Source organism: Mya arenaria, chromosome 10 (assembly GCF_026914265.1).
Source record: "Mya arenaria isolate MELC-2E11 chromosome 10, ASM2691426v1".
Lineage (NCBI taxonomy): Eukaryota > Metazoa > Mollusca > Bivalvia > Myida > Myidae > Mya > Mya arenaria.
Window position 1 is genome coordinate 40,643,795 of NC_069131.1, and position 21,282 is coordinate 40,665,076.

A 21,282-nucleotide genomic window follows, 5' to 3' on the forward strand; every position below is an offset into this window, starting at 1 on the left:
AGAAATAATTACCTAGATCGACGGTAACATGTCAGAAAAAAATTATTTACTATTTTGCGGTGAAATATGCAGTTCATATAGACACACTGTTTCACAGCTAAAAAATACATAATTGTATTATCATGTCATATTTTATTCGACATTTTTGACGCGATCCCTGAACTGAAATTAACCCCTTTACGCAGCTGATTCAAACAATCACACTTTCTGATATTGTTTGAAGTAGTTAAATGGCATTCCCGAGAAAATTCGCATGCTTTAATGAATTGATTTATATTGCAGTATTGGGCATTATGGAAAAAAAATAGAACAAGTTTAATTAACATAATCAGTTATCTGCAACTGCAAATTGTTCAGGATGATAGTCAAAATTGAATTTTCATCGCAAAAGTTTGCTTCAGTATTATAGTCAAAAATCGCCATGCAAACACACTGCTAACACAAACAGGTTGTGTAACTTCAGAAAAAAATGTGTATTCTCTTAAATAATACCCTTTGCAAACTAAATGTTTCGGAAATGGCCATGTCGGCACTTCTTGCACTATTTTCGCTGTTTCATCAAACTCACTATAATTGTAAAAAAATGTTATACATAAATCAATCCAAAAACATCGTTAACAGTTTTGTACATACTATTGCTGCCAATAAACTGTCTTAATCACACGGACAAAAGCTGTGCATATTCCACTTAACAGTTGACGGTGATTACCTACAATCGCTGCAAGTGAACAGTCTTATTAACCCACAATTATTTTATGGTGGTTATTTTGTCTCCGACAAGGCGTTGGCTGGCCCACAGTGCAACGTAGAATAGTGAAAAACTGAGGTGTTAGAAAAAAACAATGCTATGCTGAAAAAAAAGACTCAACACGTTTGATCCAAGGGTATGTACGGTTCACTATTTAATTAAATATTTTTAAACACGAAATCTTTTTTTGTGTCAGTACCACGAAAAAAACCATGTTTTAAACATTTAAGACTTAAGAACTCCTGGTAAAAGAGAATTGATTTCATTTCGTTCAACTAAAGTATTTAACAGATAATAAACAAGTAATAAAGTAAAGTGCTTTGTTCCGCTATAAACCAAATTGCAATTATTTACAGCACAGATATTTAAATTGATATCAAGTTGTTAATTAGTGTTGCAAGGCGAACATCATTGCGGTCATATATTGTTAAAAACACCCAACCGTTAAATAGTGGCATGTATTATTCATAGTTGTTACTGCGAGTGTATGGTCGCTTGACTTTATGTGCATTAAATTAAATTCCTATGTCAAAACATCCAGTTTCTAAATGCCAAAACTGTACACTGAAGACAACAAAGCATCATAAATGAATAAACTGCTGTATTTTATACCTGAACGATGATAAACTGAAATTATTTTCAATTGTTAAAGTAAGGCATTTTTGAACGTTAGTGGGCTAAGTCGGTTTAAAGTATTTAAGGTTGAAATACAAAATAAAAGGATTACCTTATTGCACCAACTTTTTTGTTTCGGCCAATCGCTATTTTATTCTGCGCATTATACTTATTAAATTACGCTTTATATAACTTTTACAACAAACTAATTGATGATGTCAAATCCAACTGACAAAATGTTCTATGGAAACAAGAATAGTACCGTATAATTTATTCAAAAATAAGCATAGATACATATTATATTCCATTATAATGCAAAATATTTACAAAGGATGCATAATGCCAGTCCATTTAATGTAAATGATAAATATGTAGAAGGATAGGAGTTCCTCAAGTTGTTTCACACCATATCTTGACGAACTCTGAAATAAAGAAATCTTTAATAACAAATATATTTTCTTGACCAAATTATATCAAACTAGTTCATGAATATATAATATTAGTAAACTATCATAGACAATGAAAGGTTAAAGCTAGCCTTCCTTATACTTTATTTGGCAAAAGGTTTACTTTGAAACTGCTCCGCCATGTATCCGATGTAATAATCATGGTAATTTGTAAAATACTCGGATGAAATTAAAATCGTTGACTTCGTGCAGCATAATAAAACTGACAAATGTTCCTCATCATAAACCTTTACTCCAATATCTTTATTTTTGATTTTGTCGTCCACATGGACATCATCTTTTTTAACATAATGACAAAGCTAATCAATTTTACAACAACTCAGATTGTTTTGTCGTAACCATAAACATCAGTGTGTTCATTATAGTAAATGCATTTAAAATCGCTACTCTAAAACATACACAGTTCATTGGCCCGTCCCAATCGAGATTAGCTTATTTGATCGATCTAGCTTAACTTTAAATATTAACTCCAATGCTGTTATAGTTCATTGTCCCGCTCCCGTCGACAAAGACATGTTTCATCTTGATGCTCTCACATAAAACCTTTACTCCAATACCTTTAAAGTCGAATTTCATCACAATGACATAACATAAAACCTTGACTCCAATACCTTCATAATTGATTTTGCCATCCTCATCGACATCAGCTTCTTTCATCATATCGTCCAGCTCCTTGTCAGTCAATGCTTCACCTAACTTCTTCATTGCAATTCTGAAATTGCAGTATTCGTTTTATTGTTGGCATCTTTATTTGAATCACTAATAGGACGCGTTAAAATTATAAGAGTGTAATGCTTTATTGCGGACAGTTGGATTATCCAGATTTTCTTGATGAACATAAAACGATTATTTTGGTTTGTGTTTTAATATATTCATCTAAAAAATCGAAACAAAGTTTTTCATACATTGCCATTTTAGTTCCGATTTTTTTCAAAAACAATCCAATCGATGAAATCTTAAAGGAATGGTTGCGAATGACTGTGACCAATGTAACTAACTACATGTATATCTAATGGCAATAACAGGGACCAGTTGTCGTTTGATCCAACGGTGTCAGTGCTTAAACGAAGAAATAGAAGTTTTAATAGCTCATTGTTAAAAATATCATTACGGTTGGCCAAATCTTAACTGGAAGATAGAATAAACAAAATTTATCTTTTCAACTCATTTCAATGCCAGCAACAGAAGAAATCACCTGGTTTCAAATAACTGAGAACAATATAACTGAGTCGTTTGATTTCACTGCGTTATCGAGGTTTCAGTGTTTAAACGAAGATATCAAAGTTTTAATAGCTCAATGTTAATAATTTCATTACGTTAGGTCATTTCTCAACTGGAAGAAAAATATATATATATTCATTTTCAACTCATTCCAATGCTAGTTACAAGAGAAATTACCTTAATTCCTTCTCGTCAATGTATCCATTTCCATCCTTATCAAACGTCCGGAATGCTGAGCGTACTGTGTCTTGATTGTTGGTGAAATCTGCTTCATCTGAGGCAAAAGTAATAATGACATTTCTCTTCTGTTAAAGTCCGATAATAATTATACTTGCAAATAGTACATTGTTCTCGAAGATGAATTGAGGCCTAACAGTTCAATAGATAAAACGGTTCCTTTTATTTGCCCTTATAAATGTTAAAAGCTGTTTAGCAAGAAAAATGCTATAGCACGTTAAAAACACAATCATGATGGTGTTTAGCGAATAATACAAAACTGCAACGGGCGGGTGACGGATTTCGTGTCTACGATTTGCAATAATACACGAACACATTTGAAAAAATAGGTTAGATATCATTTATAGTATATAATAGAAACAGCAACTGTTGTTTTTTGGAACATTGAATAAAAAGGAATACAAAGGAGAGTGTACTACATACTCAGTTTAGTCATCTCTGCTTGCATAAATTTGAAAAATTCTTGAAACTCGATCCTGCCATTTTCTGAAAATTTAATCAAAATGTCATATTTGATAGAACAACTCAGTCAGAAACATTATAGGAATATTCTAAAGAATACTTCAGTATCAAACTAAGATAAAAAAAAAGCCTTAATAGTGATGCATAAACCATTTAATACAATTTTCAATTAACCGTCTAGATAACACCAAGACATTTATTTTGCCGGTATTGTTATTCATCCAGAAAGTTAAACTATATTATAATTTGGATTTTCATGCATTGTATTTTCACGAGGCTCTAGATTTCACGAACAATATTAAGCATTACACAATAAAGAACATTATTTTATTCCGCTGACAAAAACTTAAAAAACGAGAAATTGTTAATCATGACTATTTTTTTTTTCAATTTCCGTAAACCGTATAAAATCTCTTTAAAAGGACAATATTGAACAATCAGCACCAAAAAAAAGAACTGTGTGTTTAACTTGTTTCTGTACAACGTGACTTAAGATCGTCCAAAAAAGTGGGGCCTTCACTCAAATATGTCCCAGTAAGCAGAGCTAAACATATCTCAGGTTCATCCTGCATAAGTATAAAGCAAATGTCTTCGAAGTCAAAAATCAAAATGTAAAAATGAATTTGTTTCTTTCGTTGCTTTTAAGTTCTTTCTATGACAAAAGCACTGCATAATTGATAGCAAAATTGTATTTAAGTTGCATAAGCGAAAAGCCGTTAAATCGATTTTTATGTTGCTTTAAAATGAATATCTTCAAACTTCTACTTCAAAGTAAGTAAGTAAGTGGCCTCCCTGATATATTGATTTCTTTATGAATGTATAATATACGCTCGAGGAAATTATGCGCAGATGCCTGTTTGCAATAATGATAGTGTCAATAGCGAACTACTTCTATCTCTGCTTCTATATCTAATTTTAATTACAACTTGTTCCTTTCACACCTCGAATAAATGTAGTTAACATTTTATTATTGTCAACGACACGCGCTACTTTGGTTTTTCAATCAAATAATGGGGATTCTTTACACACAGGGAATATTACACCGCCTATGGAAGCGATGTTTCTTTAACTCAAAACCTACCATTTTCATAGGTAGTGGAAGCTTTGGTTAATCGATATTAAGCAATTGCAATATAGAGTAATGCCTAAAACATAATTATTAAGTGCGAGTTAAGTTTGATACCGTTTGTGTCCAAGGCAATCATGGCGTCAGTTATCTCTTGTTCTGAAGGTGACATCCCAAGAAACCTCATCGCCTTGCCCAGCTCCTGCAGTGATATGGACCGGTCGTTGTTTGTGTCAAACAATCGGAACAACTCACGTATTTCTGCAAACAATATGTGCCAATGTTAGCATTAAATGAACAACAATATTGTTCAGAAAATACATTTTAAAAGTGTTATAATAATTCTGGATGACACTGTATTTTAGTTACAATACAATATTGAAATATATATAAGTAAACGGCGATACCTAAAATGTATTAGTGAAATAACGTATGTTATGCTGTTCAACTACTACTGCATTTACAGAACATTGCAGTAATGAAACACACAGTGCTCTTAAGATGATGGTATCTTTAAATATGTGCAATTGCAAATATATATGATGTGTGTGAAGCCAGGTGTAAAACGTTTGTAAATGATTTCGTATGGTCAAGTTAGCCAAAGCGTTTTATGACATTTGTCAAATACTTACCATCAACCAATGAAATAATTTAAATGAGCAAACTAGCTTATAATTTAACCGGTGGGCATAATATCAAATTTCTATTACTACTTGAGTTAAAATGAATCCAGTGGAACTATAAATTTAATTTTAAATATCATTGTAAGGTAGTTTTAATATGACTTGGAATTGCAGTCAATAATATCAGATGTACCTTTACGCATCTAACCCTTTAAGATGTGATTAAACAAACTGCTACATTAAGCCATAATGTAGCCAACTGCATTGACACAGTCTAACTTGATAACACCTTATAGCAGCATACAACATGTATACAACTGGCAGCTCTATATGATTTATTATGATTAGTTGAGTTGAGTTAAGTTGACCTTATGCATGAATATGTATGAACATTATTGCAATATCATATATGCATGTGTCTTTCAAGACGGTGCATTTTGTATAGACATAATAGTTTTTGAAGTTTCGATTCATTCAATTTTTGAATACGTAAGTGAAAAACAACACAAAAAACAATAACAAACTATCATTTGTTAGCCAATTAGTACACTTAACTAACACTATAAGATTGTGATACCATTATTTTCTATTTAAAACCTTAATTTGTAACAGCAATACAGTTCCTGAATGCGTTTGACTATGAAATGCATCATAAACACAAAATTCCTCGCAATATTACACAGCGCAGAAAAACTGAGGAGGCAAAACAGTAATAACGGTATGAGAAAACGCATGCATACCGAAACAATAACGGTATGAGAAAACACACGCATACCGAAATAATAACGGTATGAGAAAACGCATGCATACCGAAACAATAACGGTATGAGAAAACACATGCATACCGAAACAATAACGGTATGAGAAAACACATGCATACCGAAACAATAACGGTATGAGAAAACACATGCATACCGAAACAATAACGGTATGAGAAAACACATGCATACGTAATAAATATGAGAACCAGTTCCTTTAATGTAGATGCAAACTACATTTTAAAATGCACTCAAGTCGAACGTTTAGGTGTCTTTTTGATTGTCGTGTGAAATTATCTAGACAAGTCATGTACTTAAAAGCAAATTGAAATATAGAACAGAAAAAAATGAGCAGCAAAACGGGCAAGTATAAAAAGAAACTACTACAAAAGCCACAACATAACAACAACAACGACCACTCATGTCAAACTAATACATGGTGTTTACAATTATTGATAAACATGCCGGAATCAAAGTCTTTTTCACATCGTATCTTGAGCATACGCTGGCTGCATGGAAGAATATGTTGCTTATTTTATAAATACATAACTTGTACATTTACTTATATTACCAGAACATAATCAAACGCGAAACACAATTGTCAATAAAATTACGCATATAAAAATATAATTATAACACATAATTTTAGGATCCTAATAACTATAACAGTTTTTTCCGTTTAATATAAGGATATATCAGTGATAGAAATAAGATATTTTACTGTCTCAGCAGTATATATTCCAAATTTGTTTTCAAATTTCAGCCCGCCTTAGTTCTAAATTAAACGGCTTTGACACGTTTAAATTATGTCATTTCTGAAAGTTATCTTTTATAAGTGAACTCATTTTCAATAAAATGATTAATTTTATCAAGAATGCTATAAACGCTGTCTTAACTAAGTGATGCTGTTAGAAAAAAAACATCATGCACGGTCAGTTTTATGGACTGAACCTGTCAGAAAAACCTCGATAGCTGTGATTTTTTAGCAATGACAGTTTCTTAAGTATATCCCTCTAGCTTTTACAGTTTATTCTGCCGTCATATTTATATTATGTGCCTTCTAATGTTCTCTTTTCCAAAATATATTTGTTGGTAAAATAAAGCACACTTTTTACAGACCCTAAATACAAACAATGTGATTACCTTTATCCATCGTTGTTTCACCATCTTCTTGTTTAGGTTTCTTGTTGCATGCCTGAAAGATAAAAACATATTTCAAGCACAATATTGATTAGTTTTCACAAATCAGTGTAAGCTTAACATTAACTGTTTATTATTTTAGGCATGGTATACTGTTTCTGTGGTTGTTATTGCTGTTTGCCTTGCTTTCTTTTATTACTCCGAATATTGTCAGATGAGTCTTCGAATCGGTTTTGTATAATCTCTATCGCATACCAACGTAGCCTGAACTTCTTTGTAAAACATTTTCATGCAACATATTGATTAAAGACAAAGGAAGGTTAGAAATAATAGTCAGACATTTAAATATTCACTCTTTATCCCAAATAAGATAAACTTAATTAATACTGTTGTTAAAATTTACTTTAAAGGATGAATAAATATCGAAAATAATGGTTGCTATGATGGATACCGTGTTAAATTTGAACGAAAGGTGCAGAAAGTCGATCAATGTAAATATTTTAGGACCCACCAGTCATTTGATATTTTTGCGTTTTCACCTATTAGATTCACGATTGCAATCCTGTTTTAAGGTATTAATATTTCTCATAAAATGCATTATTTAGTAAGTAGTTAATGGATAATCACACAAAGTATGTGTTTGTTATACATGACTTTTGTGTATGTTTTAGTTTAAAACACGAGTTTCTCTTTAAGGTATTGATATTGTCCATAACGATAGGTTTTCTAAAATGTCAAAATATCTTCAAATTCTTACTTCGAATCATTTTTGAACGCGAAAGTGGTATTTCTCGAACCTTTTTGTTTGTTTGAATTTTTTTTTGTTCATCCCAAAGACAAACGCAAGTTCGTCCGTTTCAATGGAAATTACAGGGACATGTCCAGTAGCCAAACTTGTAGCAATGACCACTATAAAGGCACTAGGCTAACAGAAACTGAATGAAAAACAAAAACATACAAACAACACATACAGACAACACATTCACTAACGAGTCTGTATGATAACACTTCAGGTTACTGCCTTAGGTCGGTCAGAATATCAGGGAATCATCGATTGGTTGAACTAGTTTATGAGTCCTCAACATCATTCTTCAATTTAAGGTCATCTACGTTTAATTTAAAGTAATGTCAATTATAAGACTTTGTATGATATGACCAGATCTTCGGTTAGAAAGGAACACAGAACACCTGAGGCTAAATATCTGTTCATTTTCAAGAATAATGTTCTAATACATTTTGCATTAATAGAAAACAAAAACAGATACCAGTAAGCAAAAACCAATCACACTAGTCTAAACATCTACTTGAACATGAAAAGGAAATATTTACACAATAACACTGCTTCTACATATTATGTATGTGGTACACACAATAAGCTTGTTATTAATGTATAGTTTAACTTCAGGAAGCTCACAACAATTAAAGTCATCCAACCAGAATTATTATTCTATATAATGAACCGGACTACTAACTGCAACAAGGATTGCCATGTTTAATGAGCTGCGTAAAATGCTAACGTTTGATCTCCATTACACGTTGATTAATGTTTAACAGCATGTTTCCCTTGGGAAATAATACCGCGATGATAAATAACGAGTTTTGTTTTCAAGTTACCACAAATGAAGATATGATTACAAAATTATACAGTGAGATTGGCAGCCCGTATCATTCTCTCGGTAGTTGTGGAGACATTTATCAATCTGTTGAAATGAATTTATAAATGTTGAAAATCTCTTCAATGTATCAATTGCTCTCCAGCTATTTGACAACAGGTTAAAATATGTGTGCCGCTCTTAAATTCTGATTGGATCACTTGACCGGTGAAAACAAATTGACAACTAAGTTACTAAAGAAACCACCCCAATGTTCGCGTTGAAACGTCACGAATGAGAATTTCCTAATTATAAAATGGTTATATCACATCACAGTTCATTTTTTCTACAGATAAAAACATGCTTCAGTTACTCGGCATGACTACCATTTAAGTATTACATTATTGTGATTAATATTCTCTTAATCTCACGCGAGATATATATTCATATATTACAATCACTTGCAATAGGCGGTTCATTGGTTAGAAAATGTATTTCTTTTCCAAGAAACGTTAATCAGTTCAAATGATATAAATAATGCACCTATAATGCAAAATGGCATGTTCTGTTTGACCGTCTATATAATTCTGATTCAACTTTCATCAGCTACCTATGTTTCACACATTGTATGTAAAAATATGTAATCAATTACATAGGTTATACGTTATATGGATTTTGAACGGTGGCATACAGGTGACGTACGTGTTATTTATTTTTTATCGCGTTTAAACGACTAAGTAATTCGTCCAAATAACTAAGTATCTCGTTAAAACAAGTTATTTTCTCGTTTAACCAGTTGACGTATCTCGTTAAAACCAGTTAGTAATTCGTTAAAATGACTAAATATCTTGTTAAAACGACGTATCTTGTAAAACAACTTACGTATGTTGTTAAAACGATTAATGTATCTTGTTAAAAAGACTTACGTATCTCGTAAAAACGGAGAATCGGCTAATCAGAAATAATAATAGCACTAAAATTTGCGACATTGTTAACATAGCTGAGGCAAGAGCTGATCTTATTACAAAATACTTTAAAGAGGGACTTATATTCTGATTGGTCAATTGTGTTGTTTTATGGGTAACGTCAGTCGTTCGAACAATATAATAAGTCGTTTACTGTAAATAAGCTGTGTAAAAGGTCAGTATTTGATCTCAAAATATATACACTGTTACTGTAATAGTTTATAGAGCGCAAGTTTACTCGCTCATTTATTATGAATCTTGAGAAGAATGCTTGATAATTCTCAAGGGAATAATTAAAATCATGTATAATTAGAGCAACATAACTCAAATTGGAGCACTTGGCCTTTGGAATTATATTGGTTAATCATTAATGAAACACATCTGAGAGAAAATAGAACGCCTTATTTAGTAAAGAATGAATCATAAACATTTGAACATTTCTCAAGCATTATTAACATTCAGAGCGTCTGATTTTACCGGCAGATAATATGTCATAACTTGACAAATAATTAATATAGAGTGATACACCCGTCAATGCACCACCGATGAAATTATTAGGATGTTAAAGCAAACCCATTGTGGTACTTGATATTGTTATTGAACCAATGGCTGTTCTATAAGCAGACTAGATTAATTCATAAAATAAGTGAGTCATTTGAAGGCTTAATTTTGATTAACCATTAAATTTCAAATAAATTTGAAATTCAGTCGTGAATAATTAAAACTAATGGAGTGATTCATTATTATCTGAGGTACAAACTTGAAATCAGTGACGGGGCCTTGATATTTATAATCACAGGGCTTTGAAACAATTTAAACCAGGTCATCTTTGATATCACGTTACGTGTCAAACACTTGGCACTTTTCTGCAAAAACTACAATTCACTTTTCATTCATATTGTGTTATGGTATATGATAAAAAGAAACAAAAATGTTTGTTACAGTGTCAGATTGCAATAGATTTCAACTCGTGATCACCAAAGGTAAATATTTCAATCATGTCTCACCACTCGTAGAATATATATTTTGGACCTTATCGTATGAATATTTTCCGGTCTTACACGGAAACAAACATTTATCATATTTATAAGTTTAACTAAATAAAAACAAGCAAACATGTACATAAGAAGAGGAAGAGGAAGTGAAAAAGACTACACCATATTTTGCGATGTGCATCTGGTGGGGATCAAACACGTGAACAAACCTTCGCCCCAGATGTTCAGTCGATTAAATTATTGATCAGTTCACTCATTCATGTCAGAATAAAGCAGCACAGAAGCTAATATCTTGAAACAAACCGGTATATCTAGAGCTACGTTTTTCAGCAACAATAAGCATTGAATGGTGTATGTTTAAGGTTAAATAAGAATATACCAACACTGAACTTATTCACTTGTATTTAGACTTGTGTTTTGTTTCGATGTTTAAAGTTTGATAAGAGTAAACCAACATTGAAACAATATTCGGGTTCGAGCTTCGATCTCAACCGCTATGGTTTCCTTTGCCACGTATATCCCGTACCTTGTCACCTACTAACCCCGTAACTTCATATTCTCAATAATCAAGTTCAATTGGCTACTATTTGATACCGTAGTACGATATATAAACCAATAATATTTGTTTAATTAAAATGCAACTCAAGACTTTAATTGGATGTTTTGTGTGCAAATCCCTGAGATCTTGTCTCATTACCTTATTGTAATGTCATGTATAGTTAAATTGCTGATTGAGAAAGGATATATAATATCTCAATGAAATGATTTTTATTTTGAGCCTGTACAATCGGCCAGCAATTAAAAAATTAAATTGATCTAACACTACTCTCTAACATGACACTCATTGCAAACACCACTTTTAAGTGTGTTTTGTTTTGTAGACTATAGACGCCACACTGTTTTATGGATGGTTCTTAACGATTCGTTCAAGTAACATTGCTGGTTATTGCTTATACTTTCTGTATCGTGCAAATTAATTCGAAAGTTCACAACAAAAAAACAGTTCGTTGCTTGAGATAGTTTATTTTATTTTAGCTTACTGTTTAACGGTATTCGTAAATTATTATTTTTATCATGTTTCAGAATTTAAAAATCTGTATCAAGTCTTTGCGCATATAAGATCGGGTGTTGCAAGTGGGTTTCTTCCGCGAACCACTCTGTCGCCTGACAATCTAACAATCTAACAACTATTCCACGATCCTTGTAAAGTAATTAAAAAAGTTTGCAAAGATAGCACAACCAGTTGTTTAGGTTAAATATATCTCTGACTCTGAATAAGAAAATAAAATTATATATGTATCGACATTTTTGGTTTTCTTTGGAGTAAAACAAACCCACACTGACATCAATAATCGAGGATGTTAAGGTATGTTTTGATGATTGAAATGAAGGACTATAAAACTTGAGGCATTAATCTGGATATATTGAATCTTAAAATTTTAAACAAAGCCCTTTCTTGGGCAGCATTTTGATTACCTCCTAATTTATGAGTTTTAATGTTTGTTATGAATTCAATATGTTGGCCACTCTGTCATCAATACAAGAGTAAAACAATCGAAAGTGCATGGCCAGATCCAATATCCAATATCGTGCTTAAAGACACAAGCATCCGACATTGAAGTTAAGTACTTTCTTTGTTATTGTTAATCAGAAATTTGATTTAGAATCATGAAACATATATCAATATGATCTATACAATGCATGCACGGCAAGTACAAAAGTAAATACACTGCAGAAACGAAAGTAATTCAGCACTACACCATGAATAACAATATGTATATTAATGAGAATCTGTCTAGTTCTTATTAAGTCGACTTTCATCCTACGGATATTTGGTCCTGGTGCAATAAACACTAGAGAAGGGTAGCTGTTTGCAATTGTGATACCCTAGCGCACTCGGGCCGCTCTCGCATTTCATCCCCTTATCAATTTTCCTAGTGAACTTTTCATGCCAACATGGTAGAGGAAATATACACACATTACATCGTGTATGACTACGATCTAAGATAAGCCAAGGATGTTAAGGGAAGGCCCTCCATACTACGTTTGGGGCCTGGTCAAACGTTGGAAATAATATGTCTGTCACCGTCAAACTCCTACAGGTATTTGTGTAGTAGCTTGAAAAAGACAGTTTAGTTTTATAGACCCTGTTACTGCCATCATGTAGACGATGTGTAACGAAACTGCATTTTAAAACATAATATTAAAAACAAGTTGGTCGAAACATTATTTTAAATTAGAAACTCATTTCAAGCAAGTAGGTGATGTGATAGTCACTAAGCATTATTGTCCTACAAAACACCGAACATCAATTTTAAATTGCATACTTTTACATACAAAAGTCGATTAAACGTGTATGTTAAACTCTAAATAAAACAATGGAAACTTCTGACACAAGCTCATTTAAAACATACTTGATCGATCAAACAAAAGCATAATTACACTAGTTATAATTTTTTTTTAGTATTTATTCCATGAAATATGATTAAATAATACATTAAAACGCCATACATACCATAACAACTGATCATGAAAATGTTAATGCTTTATTATTTATTTTAACCTTCCATTAAATCCTTAGATAACTCTTGATATCCAGTGTGAACTGTTAACATTTGAATCGCTTGAGGCAGAATGATAAACATGTCTATTGATTTTAAGGAAACAATTAAGCTTTGCCTCTGTCTGTCACTTAAATTATCCATTCAACTCATCGCCATAGTACGTTTATTTCGGTAAAATTTTCCCTAAAACTTCTATTCTAAATAATGTCTTCTCGTTTTGCCTGGTGTGAACTACTTGTCGTAACGCCCATGATGTCAATTTTCAATTCGTTTGCAAGGAAAGCCTGCTTACATCTGAGAGATATAGGAATCATTGATGATTTTGTTTTTTTCATCAGTAAAATGTATTGAGAAACAGCCTCAAACACAACTTGTTCTGGAATGGTGTTGTGAATCATCTCGAAATTTTAAATCATTTACATTTAGCTAGTTGTAAAATTGGTAATATTTCTAAGATGAATTAATATATAAATATTAGTTCAGTATGTATACATTTGAAAAAAAAGTAGAGAGGATTGAATATCTTTGATCAATACATTCAAACAACTTTTGTTGCATCAAATTGTATGCTATTTTCATAATGAATACATTATCAAAACACTACCTCTGTAAAATAAACATATTATGGGCATTCTTTGCCATCTATTTTTCATTTAAATGTGTTTTCAATAAAGGGATAAAAAAGAAAATGTAACATGCAATAAAGGGTTGATTATGTTGATTCCTGATAACATGCTTTAGACTAATTTGCAATAGGATAAATCAGTTAACTTTATTTGCACATTTATTTTTGTAGCCTTCATACTCTGTTTTGAACAAATATTGGATAAGGAGGAACTTGCCTTCTGAGAATCAAGGTCCGTGTAAAAAAAACAATAGGGAGTGTTTGTAGCATTAATTGTATTTATTTATTTACTAGATTTTTACCACATGATTTATTCAGAGTTTGAAAGTCTTTGCAATATTACATATAATTATCACGGTTTGTTATCGATCTTCCTGATGTGACAAAAGAGTCCAAACTCAAGCACCGGGCGCACAACGTTATTATTTTGATCACATTTAAAGTGCTTTGCAAGTGTAAACATGGATCAATTTGAGCTTGATTCGCGCCCTCGGATAGTTTGCAACGTTAGGTAAAATGAATGGAAATCACCAAAACCTGACAACACATACATTTATTTCTGGCAAGATAGACGTAGTCGTCCAACACCGTAGCGCGGTGTATATATAACACAGGAATGACTAGAAATATAGGTATGTTCAAGGATAAGATATCCCTCTGAACAATGTCACAATAGAAACCCAGGACACATATCATTTCCAGCAAAGCATATTTCAATATATAAACTTGACAGTTTGCGTCAATATTACAAGGACATTCCCCGCGGTGTATAAAATATTGCATCGCAAAGCAGTAATTCAGACATCAAGGACAATATCGGTGCGATAAAATACCAGCCATCTATGTTCAACTTAAAGGACTAATTTTGTCAGCCACCAGCAAATACAGATGTTTTAGGAACTAGCATTTAAGTAGTTATCAAATGTTTGACATTATTGTTGCCATTCTAAGTTCAGCAGAATAGCTTTTTTATCCCGATTGAATGTATAGCAGGGCTTTTAATTGTTTGAAATCATTACTCCAACTATTGACGTCAAGTATCCAATACATTAATGATATACGAATTTATTTTATATAATAAATACAAGAATATGTATCCAATTGTGACCTTGCAAGTACAAACGTAAGTTGTATACTAAACATATCCTGCATACATGTTAGTATCGTCAATTGCATCGCCTTTGAAGCATAACCGACACATATAGATGACTTTCTTTGGCATTGTCGTCCGTGCAATCATCCGTGGCGACGGCATCACACTCTCGTTTCAGATCAATAACCTGTTGTGTATTATGCTAACATGATTTTAATCAATGAACTATCTATAGCCCAAACGTTTATAAATACGTTTGTGTCTAATTGATTCCAGGCTAGTACGAACGTATGTTTTAAACTAAACAAAGCAATTTATCCTGTGTACTTGAAAAAAATCGTTTATTGAGTCGCCTTCGAAGCATGGCCGACACACATTATTCTCGCATTGTAGTCCGTGTGGTCATTAATGGCGACGGCATCATACTTTCGTTTCAGGTTAATAACTTGTCGTGAATCATTCTATCATGATTTTGATCAATGCCATTTTTGTTCATAATGATTCAATTAAACCCTACTTTTCGGCTAGTGGGTTTATCCCTGTATGTTTCATTGTTTTATTAAAATATTAATATAATAGATGATATTTGAATTTGAAAATTTTAGGAAATTGACTAAAATATGTTGATGACTAATGACTAAATATGTTTAATGAATACTAAAAGCCTGGTTTTACAAACATACTTAAGTACTTAAGTCGGATAATTAATAAGGCAACCTGATTTGTTTGGTATTATTACTGTTTCATGGGATTATTTAATTTCCTGCGGGGAAATATTTGCTCGTCTTAGATTGTTCGTCAAACTGGTCTATTTAAAGTTTTGGGAAGTGTCTCCTTTACTATTTTCTCTCTTTGTTGAAAACTTAGAATTATTTTTACAGAATGATGTAGATTCTGGACTTCTAATTGATGATATTGTCCTTATATTGTTGTTATTTGCAGATGACATGGCTATCGTAGGAAAATCACCTGAAGAAATGCAACAACATTTGGATATACTTTTAGAATACATTAATAACTGGGGTTTATCTGTAAATATACTTAAAACAACAATTATGGTTTTTCGTAAAAGCGGAGGGCTATTGCCATCAAAACATTTAACTGATAAAGCTTTAAAAGCACTAAATGTATTATTATGTAAATATAGGGAATATGACCTGAAACCAAAGATTCTATGTCAACTATTTGATGCTTTTGTAGCTCCTGTTCTAAATTATGTTTCGGAAATATGGGGTTATATCAAGTCTTAGGAAATTAAAAGAATTCATTTAAAATTTTGTAAACGTCTATTAAATGTTAGAAAAAATACATGTACAGCAAGTGTTTACGGTGAGCTTGGCAGATATCCTCTTTATATAAATAGATTTTTTAGAACTATACAATATTGGCTTAAGATTGTAAGGAGTGATAATATCATAATGCGCACTGTATATAGGTATGCATTATTAGACTGTGAAATAGGAAAGAATAATTGGGTATTAAATGTTAGAAAGCTTTTGAGCGAGTTTGGCTTTGGATATGTATTTGATAATGCCAGTGTACCAAATGAAAAGTATTTTTTGTGTGAGTTAAAAACTAGAATAATTGATTGTTTTAGGCAAGAGTGGTATCGCTCTCTTGATAGTCCAGTCTTGTTTTTGTATAAAGACTTTAAAACCACTTTTGGTTATGAATATTATTTAGACATTTTACCTTAAAGCTTACGCCTATTCTTTTGTAGACTTAGACTTTCTGTTCACCCTTTAAGAATTCAAACGGGTAGATATAACCGTAATCGAATTCAACGTGATGAAAGATATTGTTTATGTTGTAATAGAAGAGATATAGAAGACGAGTTCCATTTTATTTCTATTTGTCCATGTTTTAATCGTATTAGAAAGAAATACATCAAACTTAATTATTATATACGTCCGTCTGTACTAAAATTTATTGAACTGTTAAATTCAACAAATAGACAAGAACTTATAAAACTATCTTTATTTGTCAAAGAAGCGTTATGTATAAGACGAAAAACTCTTAATATTGATTTAAAACATGTGTTCAATTATAACATGTATATAGTTAAGAAGATGATGTACTTTGTACAAGTCTTAATAAATTATCTGTTCTGTTCTGTTCTGTTATATTGTAATTATCAAAATGGAAGTGTGTACAGGCCGAGTAAGTATATATCATGCTTTAAACGACATTTTTTTATGTTAGGTCATGCCACTTAAATACTTTCAATAATAATCACTAGAACATATTATCAATAAAAATCACAAGCCTTTTCCGTTAACACATTATCAATTTACGATATTTTTAATATCGTAGGACACAATGAAAAACCGTACATTACTGATTTTTTTAACACAAATTCATTCCATTTTAGAGTTGTTTAGAGACAAATCTTAGATTGTGAACCTATTCAAGTGCATGTAAATATGATTGTGCTGAACTAATCGGATGGGTTCCAGACAGTAAACAACAGAAGTTATTATGAAAGTCTCAATACAATGCTGTCCAACCAATAATCATGAATTAATTAATTAGTGTTTATCATGGAAAAAAATATGTATAATTTCCCGGTATCGGCTGAATGCTATGAAATATCAACGTTTCCTTTGGGAATAGCACTTGGACCGATGACCTTTTTTATGCAACCATATCGAATATTCAACATTTAAAATGTCTCGTATCATATAAATATCAACATGCTTATCTGTTTAATTATTTAAATTGATATGGTGTCGAAGCTGCTTAAAATCACCAAACTCTTATTGGTAACGTTCAATGTACATGGTTGCATTTAATTTTTAAAGATTTTTGTTGATGTTAAAACTTTTCATTTGTAATATTTATGCTGATATATAGATTAGAATTGAACTAATGCTTATAATGTGTAATGTGGTATCTTGATTTAAAAATATTACTTAAACCATATGCGTAAGAGCATATTCTCCAATTAATCACTTTGTAATATATGAACTGTGTACAAGAAGCTCACTGAAGACACCATATAGTTTACTATGGTTTTGGCAAAGGCAAAAGAACAAGGCCTAAGACATACCAAACCCGACAAGACAACAATCACACATTCAATTAAAATTGCATTCATGGAACAGTCAGTGAACATAGGAATTCACAGGAGATTCAACACGTTTTGGAGGTCTAGACCTCACATTGGTAACGGCATTTATAACCAATTATATGAAATACATTGTTGTAACCGGCCATCAATTTATTTTGATATACATCGAAAAGCATGGTTAGGGACACGCCCCATACACAACCTTGTTTCGCTTTAGAAGCCTAGTACTCAACGATCGATACAAAAGCTCACGATATAACAATTTTAGGAATCCCTTATACATGCAATTCTCTTTTTAAAGGTAGCCAAAGTTCAACTATATGCAATGCCAGGTGGCGCTGTATTATTTTGGTGAAATATGTAAAAGGATGTGCAAGGATTATACCAACATACATTTGAAACACGCTGTTTTTAGCTTTGAAATATTTCAAAATAGGAAATAAGTTCACGTCCCATATCAGTTGTAATAAGCAAATAAAATGAAATACAAAATACAAACTGTAATAACATTATGCCACACACAAAATGTTCCTAACATAAAGAACTTCCAAAAAGCTATCCTTCAATAGGGCCGTTCTTATTTTCGAAAATATTCATACCACTATTTAAATAGATGAGTTATCGCCTAATATATTGACATCAAGTAGCTATAAAGCAAGAATACGACAGCTGTACACGTTAATGATGCCGATTGGTGAATTCGATAATATATATAATGGTACTAATTAGGTCGACTGTTTAGAACTTCAACAAGTTACAAACTTTGTGAACGATTTTATTGTTATTTTTCAAATATGTTCTACCCTGTAAATTTCATATTTAGACTTGTTCTCTGAGGTATTTCTAATAAGATTTCAGACAACTGTCGCAGCTTTATTCGATGTATTTAAATATGAGTTTATCATAAAATATTTCACATTTAAATGGTAAATTAACATCAATGTTTTTAATCACGCCGTTAACTTTTACAGTGTTGTGAGCAATCGCTTCATTATAATACAATAATTGTCTGAGTTTATATTTATGTCAGATAGAACACTTAAGTATTTAATTTTGAAGTAAAATATGGAAACCACCGTACCTTGTTTTTCCTTTTAACACAAAAGCAGTCCATTTTAGAGTTAAATCAGAATGTGAACCTATTCAGTTGCATACAAATACTAATATGTTGCACTATTCGAGACAATTGCAGGCAGTAAACAAAATGAATAATTATATTACGAATGTGTTCAATACAATAACGTTAAAACAAATTGCAGTGCATGAATTAATTAGTCTTCATTTAACAGTGTCTAATTTTCATGAATCGGCGAATGATACTTAATACCAATAATTCCTTTAGGAATTGCAGTTGACCTTTCTTATGCAACGTAGTCAGATATGTCACTGCTAAATGCCATTTAAGATGCCTTGTTATTATGATTTATTATTCAAAGGTAATTTAAGTTGCTTAATTAGATTGAGCTAGTATCGATATCAATAATACAATAATAGAACCTAAGCAGCCTAAAATTAAACCGTGGTCCTATTTAAAGACGAATCAATGATCCAGGTCAAAAATGCACTCGACGAGAAATCACAGGCCAAATAGGCACCCAACGAGAAACAAAGGTGAAATAGGTACTCAATCAAAGAATACCATCCAAATAGGCTGACAGCGAGAGACAGGCAGGTCAAACATGCAAGCAGCGGCAGAAATATGGAAAAATACACTCAAAAAGAGATAAACATGCCAAACATCTACTCAATGACAAAAACAGGGTAAACATGAACTCAATGAGTAAAATACAGGCCAAATAGGCACTCAACGAGAGGAACACAGGAAACGCACAGGTAAAACAGGCACTCAAATAAAACCCGCCAGATTAAACAGGCACTGAACGACAGAAAAACGGCATTTCAAGACAACAAACACATACGAAATATTAAAGTATTATTGCCAATTATGGTTGGGGTACCGCCAAGTACATCCAGTAAAAAGAAACACCGGGAGTTTCAAAAATTTGCGAGCGTGCTTTCATTTACCTAGTTGATATTAGAGATTCTGCCATACACCGTAAGAAAAAAACTCAGTAATTATTCCCTAAAATGTTACCAGTTTCCGAGCGCGCTTTATTCAACATAGTTGATGCTGCCTACTGCATATGTCTTTTACTATATAGAGTTTTTCTAGTATTCGACATACATAAGAAATGTAGCATATTATTGAACGTGATCAAACCTGTCACTGTTTTATAATTTACTGTTGTCTATAGTGGTATACTATCAAATTCCGACATGTTTTTTGCTTGCATGTCAATTGTTTTATTTGCAATCAAATAAAAAGACTATGTCAAGCAATTAGTTACTTAAAAGGTGTGCTTTTAACGGAATTAACATCTTTTAACCAGAAATTGGTATGTCGTATGTGCTTTTTTGTACACTATCGGATGAGGCATTCAAACCCCTTTTATTTTTGAACTGGTTATATAAACGCAATCCATATAACTAATGAAAGAAGTAAGAAGTCTTGGTTACAGTAATTGGATGCCAGCCTGTTAAACTCATCATAGCACCGACACCTAAACAAAAGGATAATTATATTACTATTAGGTTTCTCGCTTTACATTGTTACTGCAGGATTATCATGTCTGCGATACATTGTACGTGACAGTTAACAGATAAAACTTATGCTCAGACGTGCTGTTTCTTTACATGTACATTGTATCTGCAATGATGCGCAATTAAATGGAAATCCTAATAGTGAGAAGCCAAAATATCCATGGAGCAAAAACAACTGCAATCATCGATAAAACATCCTCTATATATCGATAAGCAAAATAACAAACTGGATATTTCTTTCAACGTGTTATATTGTATGAATTGAACTATTTTTATTATGAGGGAAGATAATATACGCTTTTCAAGAATAGGAAAACCATTTAAAATATTTCGGTTTAAATGTTACTTCGCTTGGTAAGTGTATTTTGTACTGACTGTTTGAACAAACGAGTTATTTGTCGAAATTAAAGGCCTGTGAAAAATACGCATTTAAATCCAGC

The 21,282-nt window shown here is 32.0% G+C and overlaps 1 protein-coding gene across 1 annotated transcript; it reads right to left on the minus strand.

The window, feature by feature from the left end:
* Window positions 1-1,753: 1,753 nt before the first annotated feature.
* LOC128204705 (neo-calmodulin-like) lies at window positions 1,754-8,827 on the minus strand. The gene is made up of 7 exons (XM_052906106.1): window positions 8,810-8,827; window positions 7,341-7,392; window positions 4,934-5,077; window positions 3,712-3,774; window positions 3,229-3,325; window positions 2,442-2,542; window positions 1,754-1,785 (listed from the first exon to the last, which is right to left on the minus strand). The coding sequence occupies exons 1-7, from the start codon at window positions 8,825-8,827 to the stop codon at window positions 1,754-1,756; spliced, it is 507 nt and encodes a 168-aa protein (XP_052762066.1).
* Window positions 8,828-21,282: the final 12,455 nt, after the last annotated feature.